The sequence below is a fragment of the Lipotes vexillifer genome, unplaced genomic scaffold, assembly GCF_000442215.2.
Source record: "Lipotes vexillifer unplaced genomic scaffold, Lipotes_vexillifer_v1.1 scaffold798, whole genome shotgun sequence".
Taxonomy (NCBI): domain Eukaryota; kingdom Metazoa; phylum Chordata; class Mammalia; order Artiodactyla; family Lipotidae; genus Lipotes; species Lipotes vexillifer.
The window spans coordinates 232516-246019 of NW_006791593.1; the positions used below are offsets into that span (position 1 = coordinate 232516).

Consider the following 13504-nt stretch of genomic DNA (forward strand, 5'->3'; position numbering starts at 1 on the left):
TATTCAATATTAAAATCCAAGTCACCTGACTTCCCAGTCTGGGCCTTGTCTCTCACTTCTGGAGTGATGGGGGACAGCTTGATACATTACTCGGGTAGTAGGGCGGTTTAACTGCTGTTGGTTGGCAGGTGTGTCGGCATTGCCTGGAAGACTGAAATGTGGCCACTGAGTCTTCTTTGATCTCACACTCACGTGAAGACTGCCAGGGTAGGGGCTACAGTCTCTATTTCAATGTCTCTTGCAGTTACCAGTTCGACTCCTCCAGGCTTTGCCCTTATTGTTGTCCCCCATGAGCTACCCTGTCTGGTGGCTGAGTGCAAGTGAGATTTGTCTGCTGTAGTCCGTGGTCCTCATCGTTTCTCTCCTGCCCTTGAAAACTTCGATGACATCTCATTATCTACATATCATTTTCTAACTCCTCGGCAAGACGGTCAAGGCCTCGTATGATCAGCCCCAGGGTGGTTTTCCAGCCTCGTCCGCCAGCCCTCATGCAGCCCATGCTCATGCCAAACAGTCACCTTGGCATTTTCCACATGGATCCGGTGCCTTATCACTCCCGGCCTTTCCTCACGTGGTTCCAGCACCTGAAATACTGGCTGTCCACGTCATTCCCTGCAGACCTCGTCCCCACCATCCAAACAGTGAAGTTGTGTCACCTTTTCCTACTCCCGCCCCAGCTCCTCTGTTCCCTCCTCCACTGTGGCAGTTTTCACACTCTGCCTTTAGTGCAGTTATTTGAAAGCTTGCCATTCTTCTCCTTATGTTTTAAAATTTTATTGAAGTATAGTTGATTTAGAGCGTTGTGTTAATTTCTGCTGTCCAGCAAAGTGACTCAGTTTTGCATATGTGTACTCTTTTTCATATTCTTTTCCATTATGGTTTGTCACAGGATATCGAACCTAGTTCCCTATGCGATACAGTAGGACCTTGTTGTTTATCCCTTCCATGTATAATAGTTTGCATCTGTTAATCCCAAACTCCCAATCCATCCTCCCTCCCCCACCCCACTCCTCCCCCCTTGGCAACCACAAGTCTGTTCTCTATGTTTGTGTCTGTTTTATAGATAAGTTCATTTGTGTTGTGTTTTAGATTCCACATGTAAGTGCTATCGTATGGTATTTGTCTTTCTCTTTCTGACTTACTTTGCATAGTATGATCATCTGTAGATCCATCCATGTTTCTGGAAATGGCATTATTTCATTCTTTTTAACAGCTGAGTAGTATTTCATTGTCTATAGGTACCATATCTTCTTTATCCATTCATCTGTCAATGGACATTTAGGCTGTTTCCATGTCTTAGCTACTGTAAGTAGTGCTGCTATGAGCATAGGGGTGCATGTATCTTTTGGAATTATAGTTTTGTCTGGATATGTGCCCAGGAGTGATATTGCTGGATCATATGGCAACTCTGTTTTTAGTTTTTTGAGGAACCTCCATACTGTTTTCCATAGTAAAGCATGCCGTTCTTTTAATGAAACCGTGAGGTTCTACAGAGTGGGGACTGAGTCGTATCATCTCTGCATGGCAAGCGTGTGGGTGATGGTGTCTGGGGAGCACACCGAGTGTTGAATTGAATTGTCTAGGCCACACCATTGCAGGTTGTGCTCTGTTGTGCTTAAACCTGCTTAGGACGTTGGCAGCAACTGCCTGAGGAATTGACTCTTGTTCACTACAGGTGCCGTACCTCTGTGTTTATGTAACAAACCTCTCTTGAGGACCTGTCCCCTGTGCACTAGATTCATGTAGCAATGGTAGATGTAATAGAGTTATATTCTTCCTGGCCTTTTTTCTTGTGCCAAGAAGTTAGCTGTATCCCTTTATCTCATTTTGGGTAATGCTGTAATGCCATTTAATATTACATATGGCTCATAAGTTGACATGCCCATGTTTTATATGTTTACAGCTATTAAATTTATATTTGTACCTAGAGTTCTCGTCTGAGATCCGTACTTAACATATTCAGTAGCTTCCTAAACATGACCACTAGAATGCCCCACAGTCCCCTCAGATTCAACATGTCTAACGCAGAGCTCAGGATTCACCTCCCAAACCATTCCCCTGCCAGCAAGCCCTGCCCCTCTCATCCTGCTGTGCAAACTAGAAACCTGGGGGTCATTCTTAAAATTTCCCTTTTTCATATTCGTCATTTAATTTGTCACCAAATAATTTAGATTTTGCCTCAAGCACTACTGCTAGCGCCCAACTCAGGCTGCCCTCTCCTCTTGCCCAGGCTGTAACAGCTGGGTGAGCCAAGAACCATGGATGGCCAGGAGTGGGGTTGGTTACCAGCCAGCAAGGACTGGGACGGTGAGTTGCTGAAAGGGATCAGTGGGACAGAGGCAAAGGCAGAGGACTGGACAGGGAGGACCGTGGCAACATCACGGCAGAGGTGGGTCTTCTTGCTGTGCAAAGAGCCCCTTGCAGAATGCACACATAAGGCATCTGGAAATCGAGAGGCTGACTTTGGAGAGTGTGCCGTTGGGGAGCTGGAGAGACCCTGAGAGAGGCTGGCCAGGCCCCTGTATTCGTTGCTCAGCTACCCACATGTGATCCCCTTGGTGCACAGTTTCTGCTGTGGGCCTGGATTTTTATGAGGAGAGTTGAATTTCATATGCATTCCTGATGTGCACCTTCCTCTTGTGCAAGCTGTAGCATTCCCTTTCTGGAACGCTTGGCATCTTTATAAGGAGGTGGTACCTGAATACTGGCGGGCAGGGTCAGGTTGTTTCTTGGTGACAATAACAAATGACTGTAGACCTTGGAGGGTCTGGAGGCCCACTGGATATCCTGGTGGGAAGAGTCCCACAGTGTGTGCTTGTGCTTGTAGCCGTGTCTCCTTGCTTATGTGTGTTTGGGAAGGAAGCAGTGGCCCCATGCCCCTCCCTGCCTAGGTGCTGGTTTGCAAGACTGCCTTATTTTTCCCAAGAGACAGTCGGTCTACTCTAAAGGATGACATGTTAACGTGCAAAGGCCGATATTCCACCTCACATGGTGCTTCAGAAGGCAGGATCAACAGCCGAGCTTCAGAAAGGTTCAGACCTAGGGTAGTGCTACGCATTTGTTTCCTGGGAGGAAATTTCACTTCTCTAATAGAGGCCAGGGGTTGAGGTAGGGATAGGGGAGGGGAGAGGTGAGAGGAAACTCCTAGCTACCAATTATTGTTGTCCTCCTTGGCTGCAGAGAGGTGCAAGCTGTTAAAAGGCAGGTGTCTGATTCTCCACAACATCCTTTTTTTTTTTCTTTTTTTCCTTTTGAACGAAGGAAAGCGGGCCACTTAAATTCTCTCCATAGGCCCAAAGGCAGAAGGAATCTTGGCATTTATGAGAGGGGCCCCAGAGTCCAGGTTAGTGACCTAAGGCGGGGCAGCCTGCTTTAAAGAGGCTCTGGCAAAGGTCATTACCTAAAAGTAGTTTTGTTCTGAGTGAAATTAAAAACAGAGAGGGTGTATGCGAATGAAATGTGTATGTACTACAGCAAATACAATAAATAATCAGTGCCTTCTCTCAGTATAAAATCATTCATCTCTATGATAGGAATCTTCTCTGAAATGAGGCAGTTCTGTAAAACTCCTGGGAAAGACACACTTAAAGTTAAAGCCACTCATTTCTCACTTCTTACTTCCACTGTGTACTTTCTAAGCAAAGTAGACCCGTATCTGAAGCTTCTTCATGCAGTGGTCCAAAGCCTGTTCGTTCGATAAATATTCTAGATGTTATTTGAGCGGGTGCGTGCATATAGAGAAGGAAAGCGCAGCAGAATGCACTTGGTCTGCATCATATGATGTGTATGTATAACAGTGCCCAGAAGAGGTGAGCTTGTGTGATTTGGAGGCATTTAGTCTGGATTCATCCTCCAGCTTTGTCACCCATTGTCTGTGGGACTTTAGGCAAACTACTCAACCTCTCTGAACTTTAGTTTTCTCCCCTGAAAAATGGGGATAACTGCACCTCGTCTCAGGATGGGTGGGAAGATAAAGTGCTTTACCACCCGCAGTGTGTGAACATCAATATCATCCCTCCAACGACAGCCCTGGTTATTGCTTTATCTGTGGTCCGCCCAGATCCGCCTCTGTGGCCTCAGCTGGTGGCAGTGTGTGCACTCTGTCACGTGATTACCGAGCATAACTTCTCTTCAGGGGCCTGAGGTCAGATGCTTCCTCTGCGCCGTCATCTGTTGGCACTGGGTGGACCTGTCTCCTGCTGCCAAACTGACTCATCTCCAAGACCCCCTTCCCCTCTCCTCCCCCTGTTCAGGCACAGAAGTCCGGCTCTGGAGGGAACACTCAGGCCGCAGAAGACCTGCTGCTGCTCGGCAAGCCTCTGACAGACCTTATCAGCCTGCTCATCCCGCTGGTAAGAGCTCACACACCTGCTGTGTGTCTCTCAGGTCGTTGCAGAGGGTGAAGTGATTTTATTTGAATTTCATGATGTCTTGAGTTGCTGTGCTCTTTTGATTCCTTTCAAAACTAGAACCAAAAGAAATTTCAGAGGATTATTTAGCCTGGAAATACTAAATTTCTACTTTAATATGCGGTGGCTCATCATTCATTTAAGTGGATATTTAAGTAAGGCAGAGCCTCAAATTCTTCTTAACGGATGTGAAGTTAAAAAAAAAAAAAAAAAAGGAAAATCGAGAAATGAATTCCAAGAAGGAAGAAGAAATCCATTGTGGGCGTCAATTCTCTTTCAAAAAGATATTTTAGGGTTACTTGGCATGCAGGACTACCCTGAAATGCAGAAGCTCAGACAGAGCTAGAGCATATCCACCACAGTCTCCATAGAAATAGAATGAAATAAGTGAAATTACACGAAAACAGATGAGACTGCACAAGACTACTGAGTATGTGAAAAGAACCCAATGGAGACTTGGGAGTTTGGACCAACTGAACCTCATTGTAGTTTTGACTTGCATTTCCCTGATAATTAGCAATGTTGAGCATCTTTTCATGTGCCTATTGGCTATCTGTATGTCTTCTTTGGAGAAGTGTCTTTGTAGGTCTGCCGCCCATTTTTTTGATTGGTTTGTTTGTTATTTTTGTTATTGAGCTGTTTGTATGTTTTGGAAATATGCAGGACATAGATGGGGCTCCAGTGGACAGAGGGAAGACTAACCAAATCATGCACTCTTTAAGGACATATGAAAGACTCAAAACATCCCCATTAAATATAACTGATGCAATATATGATATGTAGGATAATACTTATAGCATATAAGATTTAAACAATGAAAAAAGCTTAAAGGCAGTTGAAGAATCTATTTCAGGTAAACTTCTAGGACACTATTTCACATATGTATCTTATAGACAGGGTTTTGGTGTTTGCCACATTCTGAGATTTGCTTTAATAGTTGAATTTATTCCAGTTAGATTTATTCTTAAACCTATCTTTGGGGCTTCCCTGGTGGCGCAGTGGTTGAGAATCTGCCTGCCAATGCAGACAACACGGGTTCGAGCCCTGGTCTGGGAAGATCCCACATGCCATGGAGCAACTGGGCCCGTGAGCCACAATTACTGAGCCTGCGCGTCTGGAGCCTGTGCTCCGCAACAACAGAGGCCGCGATAGTGAGAGGCCTGCGCACCGCGATGAAGAGTGACCCCCACTTGCCACAACTAGAGAAAGCCCATGCACAGAAATGAAGACCCAACACAGCCATAAATAAATAAATAAATAAATACATTGTGTATTATTAAAAAAAAAAAAAAAACTTATAAAAAAAACCTATCTTTGGTCTTAATTTTATTGTCTTATTGTATATTTTCTTTCTAAATGTTTTCCTCTATTAGACGTAAGGTTTAATGCAAAACAAAAAACCTTTATCAGGACAAAGAGAAGGACTCTACAATGGTAAGGAGTAAAATCCACAGGAAGATACAATAACTATGAACCTTTTTGTGTCAGATATCAGAGCACAGAACTATAAAAACAGAGAAGGACCAAAACATACAGGGAAGAACAAGTACAGTAATATCAAGAGATTTAACCTGTCTTTCTCGTCAAGTGGATGAAAATGATGATGTAGAGCAGGGGTTGACAAACTAAGGCATGTGGACTAACTCTGGCCCACTGCCTCTTTTTGTAAGTAAAGTTTTATTGAATACAGCCACACAAACAATTGTCTATGGCTGCTTTTGCATCTTGACGGTAGAGTTGAGGAGTTACAACAGGGACTCTGTAGCTCACAGGCCTGTGTTGTTTACTTTCTGGCTCTTTACGGAAAAGGTTTGTTGACCCCTGGTATAGAGGATATGAAAACTTTAGTAAGATTAATCTAGTAGAAGTATATCCGTCTCTCTACCCTGAAAATAGAGACTGTACCTTCTTTTCAATTTTCTGGAAATACTTTAAAAAGTTCACCATGCGTTAGGTTAAAATCATATCAATAAATTCCAATAAGTAGGAATTGTATAGACCACATTGTTTAACCATAATACACTTAAACTAGAAGGAAAAATAAAAACAATAAAAATACACTGTTAGCAAATATTATTGATGAGCACAGTCAAAGACATTGTGATTGTATCAGTCTGGGTCCCATCAGAAGACAAACCACATAGTGATTTAAACAAGAGAATTTCAGTATAAAGAATTATTAAGCTATAATTGGAGATTAAATGGAAGATTTACAAAGAACTCTGTAGGGTATCCGAAAGCTGAGGGAGAGGGAGAGTACCTCAGGAAGGACAAACTTGAAAGGGGATGCCTCTTCCCCAAGGCTGTGGGTCAGACCTCATTGGAGAAGATGTGACTACAGCCCACAGGACAGTGGGCAGATTTGCTGGGTTGCCCAGGCCAGAGCTGGTCCACAATCCCTGGGAAGCAGGAAGCAACCCTTGAGAGTGCCGGTGAATCGTAGCTAGTGGGCAGACACACAGAGGGTGGCAGGGTGCCGCTGCTGGTGGTGGGAGGCCTGGAGGGTCCGATGTCTGTGTAGGGAGGACCACAGGAGACGAACCCAGAGAGGCAGGCAAGTAGGAGGAGTCGGGGTGCCAGTGCTCGGGAAAGCCTGGAATGTATAGTCTCCACTAGGGAGAGCAGTGGAACTGTGATCACAGGCCAGGCTAGGATGAGGGCTGCAGAGGGACCCAATATTGTGGGCCCCCGCTAAGGTCAGACCTCCACCAGATGCCACGACACCCGTACTTCTGGCCTACACTACAGCCAGAAATAGCTGGAGAGCCCCTTCTTGCTGCAGTGTATCCTCTGAGATCTTTTCCCCAGCCTTTGGGACTCTGAACTCCTGTTACTAGTAACTTGATCACACTTAGGTTCTAGTACATTGGCCAAATGTCTGCCTAAAGTGTGTGAACTGTGTTGTGTACATACACATTTACCACTGGAGCCATTAGGTTTAAAAATGGCCTGCGACAAACATTCAATATGTCTTCTCTGGAAAAGATTAATACACATTTACAGCTGTGTATACAGTGAAGAAAAATAGTAATAAGGCTATTGAGGGCCTCAACTAGAGCACATACAGGCCAAAGATAAATTTTTATAGTGGTTGTTAAAAATGTGATAAGTTACAGAATGAGGTGCTGGAATTGCTTTCCCACAGGGAAAAATAAGCAGACTTTTAGTTTTCACTGGACTTGGGTAATTGCAGAAGTATTTTACCTAAAGGAAGGAGAATGACCTTGTTAGCTTTTGAGGTTCTTTCCGGATAGGGTCCTGTGAAAGTAAGCATACTTATCCTTCAGGGAGTATGAAACCTGTCAACCCATAATTTACGACCCATGTTTATACTTTACACTATAAAATCATAGTGAACTGTGGGTATAAGACTGATTCTCAGTCTTTTTTTTTATATATATAAATTTATTTATTTATTTATTTATGGCTGCGTTGGGTCTTCGTTGCTGCACCCCGGCTTTCTCTAGTTGCGGTGAGCGGGGGCTACTCTACGTTGTGGTGTGTGGGCTTCTCGTTGCAGTGGCTTCTCTTGTTGCAAAGTCCGGGCTCTAGTCGCGCGGGCTTCGGTAGTTGTGGCTTGTGGTCTCTAGAGCGCAGACTCAGTAGCTGTGGCTCACAGGCTTAGTTGCTTCACGGCATGTAGGATCTTCCCAGACCAGGGCTCTCACCGTGTCCCCTGCGTTGGCAGGCAGATTCTTAACCACTGCGCCACCAGGGAAGTCCTCTCAGTCTGTCTTGAGTGTGAACTACTTAGAGAATCTGATGATTCTGTACTCCCCAGGAAAAATGCCTAGAGTCACCTATATGCAAAGTTCTGTACACAATACAGAATTTCAAGGGGCTCTTTGAACCCTCAATTGGTAACCATAGTGTGAGTAAGGTATGGCTAATAAAATATATAACAAGTTGACTATGTCTCCTGAAGAAAAGATAAAGCAGGGTAGTTGTTTGACGTAAATATTTTCTTTTTTAAAAATAAATTTATTTATTCATTTTTGGCTGCGTTGGGTCTTCATTGCTGCATACGGGCTTTCTCTAGTTGCGGTGAGCAGGGGCTACTCTTCATTGCGGTGTGTGGGCTTTTCATTGCGGTGGCTGGCTTCTCTTGTTCGGGAGCACAGGCTCTAGGAGCACGGGCTTCAGTAGTTGTGGTGCACAGGCTCAGTAGTCGTGGCTCGCGGGCTCTAGAGCGCAGGCTCACTAATTGTGGCACACGGGCTTAGTTGTTCCGCGGGGCTCGGAACTGTGTCCCCTGCATTGGCAGGCAGATTCTTCACCACTGTGCCACCAGGGAAGCCGCTAAATATTTTCTTTTTCAAGAAAATACAAAGCCAGGATATGTATCCCAGGTGACTTTTGTAACTAGATAATTAATTGCTATAAAAATTACGCTGCAGGTTCCTTTTCCCCTATTAAAATAAGTATTTTCAAATTTATAAGAGATAATTGTTTTTTGTTTTGTTTTGTTTTGTTTTGCGGTACGCGGGCCTCTCACTGTTGTGGCCTCTCCCGTTGCGGAGCACAGGCTCCGGACGCGCAGGCTCAGCGGCCGTGGCTCACGGGCCCAGCCTCTCCACGGCATGTGGGATCTTCCCGGACGGGGGCACGAACCTGTGTCCCCTGCGTCGGAAGGTGGACTCTCAACCACTGCGCCACCAGGGAAGCCCATAGATAATTGTTTTTAAGGTTTTCCTTATTATATGCCAAAGATGCCAGTCTTCAGCCTGGCTTATACTTTTCATATTAACCATGCCTTTCTCGGCCGCTGGAAAGGTGTCCCTCTGCAGTCTGGGTAGGATTGCAGTCCTCACCTAGCATCTCCTATGTTGATCTCCTGTAATATCCTCTGGATAACTTTTTTTTTAGTGAAGTGTCTGGCAGTTCTTCTTGGCTGTAAACTTGTAGCCTCCTGACAAAAAATTATTGAATTACAGAGATCCAGCATATACTATGCAGATAATAATATACAGGATCCTCAGTATACCTTCGTAAGCATCATGCGTAAGATCAAAGAACAGCCATTGGGTGCACAAACATGCCAATTTATCACACAATACAATATAGAAATTCTTTTGCTATGCTTCTAGGTTCCCTGGGGCCCTGTGGAGGGAAAAACTAACTCCATGATTTGGGCCAAGGAAGAAGGGCTGTTTGAATTATTTTTCTTTTTTTGTTGTGATGAAATAAACATAACTTAAAATTTACCCCGTTAATCAATTTTAAGTGCTCAGTTCAGTAGTATTAAATATATTCATAATGTTGTGCAGTCATCACCACCACCCACCTCTGTAATTCTTTTCATCTTGTAAAACTGAAACTCTATACCCATTAAACAGTAACTATCCCTTCCCCGCTCCACACAGCCCGTCAGCCACCATTCTGTTGGGTTGGCCAAAAAGTGCCTTCGGTTTTTAAGTAAAAATAAAAGACATGTTTTTCATTTGCACCAAGAACTTTATTGAACAACGTATCCACCCTTTTGTTCCACTACCTTCTGCCATTTTTCAGGCAACTTCATAGTTCCATCTTCCCAAAACTTTTTATCTTTTTGAGCAAAGAACTGTTCCAGGTGCCTTTTACAGTCTTCCAGAGAATGGAAGTTTTTTCCATTAAGAGAATTTTGTGAAGACCTAAATAAATGCAAATCCGAAGTGCAGTGTCTGGTATATAGGGCGGATGAATCAGAACTGCCCAGCCAAGCTGTAACAGTTTTTGCCTGGTCATCATAGAAACATGCGGTCTTGCGTTACCCTGATGGAAGGTTACGTGTTTTCTGTTGACTAATTCTGGACACTTTTCATTGAGTGCTGCTTTCGGTTGGTCTAACTGGGAGCAGTACTTGCTGGAATTAAACGTTTGGTTTTCTGGAAGGAGCTTATAATAGAGGACTCCCTTCTGATCCCACCATATACACATCACCTTCTTTGGATGAAGACCAGCCTTAGGCGTGGCTGGTGACGGTTCATTTCACTTACCCCACAGTCTCTTCCATTCCACGTTATTGGGCAGTATCCACTTTTTATCACCCATCACAGTTTGTTTTAGAAACAAAACGTTTTCATTACATTTCAGTGGAGAATCTCATGTGGAAATACGGTTAAGATTTTTTTCCCTTAACCTATGTGGAACCCAAACATCGAAGCGATGAATATAACCAAGTTGGTGCAAATGATTTTCAGCGCTTGATTTGGATATTTTGAGTATGTTGGCTATCTCCTGTGTGGTATAACGTTGATTGATCTCAATTAATGTCCCGTTTTGATTGCTATCAACTTCAACTTGTGTACCTGACCGTGGAGCATCGGCCAGTGAGAAATCTCTGGTACGAAACTTCGTAAACCACTTTTGACGTGTTTGATCAGCCACAGCACCTTCTCCATACACTGCACAAATCTTTTTTTGCGTTTCAGTTGTGTTTTTACCTTTCTTGAAGTAATAAAGCATAATAATCGAAAATGTTCTCTTTTTTCTTCCATCTTCAATATTAAAATGGCTACACAAAAACACCAATTTTGATAAGTCTTTTTTTAAATGCACGCTGATATGACAGCTGTCACATACAGTCTAACAAAATTGTTTCCAATGAAGTTAAAGACAACTAAATGCTACTAGAGCCATCTTACAGGAAAAAATGAACAAAACTTTTGGCCAACCCATTATTTTCCGTCTCTGTGATTTTGACTCTTCTAAGTACCTCATGTATGTGGAGTCATATATTATTTGTCATTTTGTGAATGGCTTGTTTCTTTTAGCATAGAAGTGGTATTTCATTGCAGTTTTAATGTGTTTTTCTCTAACTATTAGTGATATTGCGCATCTTCTCATGTGCTTATTGATCATTTGGATATCTTCTTTGAAGAAATGTCTATTCACATCCTTTGCCCATTTTTGAATTAGGTTGTTTGGTTTCTTGTTGTCAAGTATTAGAAACTGTGTAATCTGAAAATTAACCCATTATCAAATATATGATATTAAAGTACTTTATGCCATTTCTGTGGATTGCCTTTTTACCTTGTTGATATTGTGTTTTGATGCACACTTTTTGAAAATTTTCATAAAGTCCAGTTTGCCTAATTTCTCATTTGTTGCCTGGTGCCTTTTGTGTCATATCCAGGAAATCGTTGCCAAATGCAGTGTCATGAAGATTTCGCCCTATGTTTCTTCCAAGAATTTTATAGTTTTAGGTCTTACACTTAGGTCTTTCATTCACTTTGAGTTTATTTTCGCGTGTGGTGTTAGGTAAGGGTCTAACTTCATTCTTTTGAATGTAGCTATCCAGTTTTCTCAGAACCGTTTGATGAAAAGACTATCCTTTCCCATTGAACGGTCTTGGCACCCTTCTCAAAAATCATTTGACTATATATGTGTGGGTTTATTTCTGGAATCTGTTCTCTTCAGTTAGTCTGTATGTCATTCTTCTGGTCTGATCATTGTAGAGTAAGTTTTAAAATCAAGGAGTCTAGCTCTATTTTCCTTTTTCAGGATGGTTTTGGTTATTTGGGGTGACTTGGAATTACATATGGATTTTTGGATGTGGTTTTCTATTTCTGCAGAAAACTTTATTGGAATTTTGAGAGGGATTGCATCGGATCTGTAGATTGCTTTGGGTACTATTGTTGTGTATTATATCGATTGATTTTCATATACTGAACCATCCTTGCATTCCAGGAATAAAGCCCACTTGTTCATGGTGTTTAATACTTTTAATATGCTGCTGAATTTGGTTGTCCAGAATTTTACGATTTTTGCATCAGTGGTCATTAGGGATATTGATCTGTAGTTTTATTTTTTATACTGTCTTTGTCTGGGTTTGGAATCAGGGTGATGCTGGACTCATAAAACAAGTTAGGTGTTCCCTTCTCTTCAATTGTTGGGAAAAATCTGAGAAGGATTCGTATTAGTTCTTCTTAAAATGTTTAACAGAATTCATCAGTGAAGCCCTCCAATTCTGGTTGGGGAAGTAATATCCCGCAAACTGCACGGTGTGGCCAAAAAAATTAATAAATAAATAGGGACTTCCCTGGTGGTCCAGTGGTTAAGAATCCGCCAGGAGATGTGGGTTCCATCCCTGGTTGGGAAACTAAGATCCCACATGACGTGGCGCAACGAAGCCCATGCACTCTAGAGAGCACGCCACAGCTGCAACTACTGAGCCTGCACACTCTGGAGCCTTCACGGCACAGCTAGAGAGCCCTCACACTGTGGCTGCTGAGTCCGTGCGCTCTGGAGCCCACGTGCCGCAAATACTGAGCCCGCATGCCACAACTAGAGAGAAGCCCATGCGCTGCAACGAACACACCGCACGCTGCAAGGAAAGATCCCAAATGCCGCAATAAAGATCCCATGTACTGCAACTAAAACCCTAAGCAGCCAAATAAATAAATAAAAATGTTAATAAGCAAACAAATAAATGAAAGAAAGGAAAATAGGGGACTGTTTTTTAAAAAAAAATCACATTATCTCACTTGGCATCCAGCACGGGCCGCAGAATTGGTGTTTGACGTGTAGCTGAGGAGCCAGCCCCATGTGCACACCAGGAGGTAGCACCTCAGCTCTGTTGTTGTGGTCTGCAGAGGTACTTGCAGAAGATTTTTGATTACTAATTCAATCTCCTTACTAGTTACAGTTCTATTCACATTTTCTACTTCTTCATGATTCAGTCTTGGTAGCTTTTGTGTTTCTGGGAGTTTTTTCAGCACGATATTTTTTTTTTTTGTAGGAATTGTTTAATTTGTTCTAAAATGTTCATGAAATACAAAGAACCTTAACATAGCCAAGACAGCTTTGGAAGAAAACAAAGTTGAAGGGTTGACACTACTTGATGTCAAGATGTACTATGAAGTTACTATAATCAAAATAGTGAGGTATTGGTGGAAAGATGCCTTTGAAGTTTGTGGATATGTTTGTTACCTTGATTGCTGTATGTTATAAATATGTGTAGGTTTTTGGCATGTCAGTTATGCTTCAAGGAAACTGTTAAAAATAAGTCCTTTTGAGGCTGCTCTATTATTTTCATTTCTTCCTGAATGAATTCACCTGGTAGTCATTGTGTTTAGTGGTTCTCTTTCTCTATTTTAGGCTTCCTTCCTATTCAG

The 13504-nt window shown here is 42.8% G+C and overlaps 1 protein-coding gene across 1 annotated transcript in view; it reads left to right on the plus strand.

Annotated features, from left to right (window-relative positions):
- The window catches only part of LOC103079147 (serine/threonine-protein kinase ULK4-like), a gene marked incomplete at its 5' end in the record, with an annotated part of 395550 nt that overhangs the window by 230344 nt on the left and 151702 nt on the right, over positions 1-13504 (plus strand). Inside the window, one exon of the mRNA XM_007464471.1 lies at positions 4254-4352. Coding sequence (XP_007464533.1) covers positions 4254-4352 — 99 coding nt within the window. The remainder of the gene's footprint in view (positions 1-4253; positions 4353-13504) is intronic.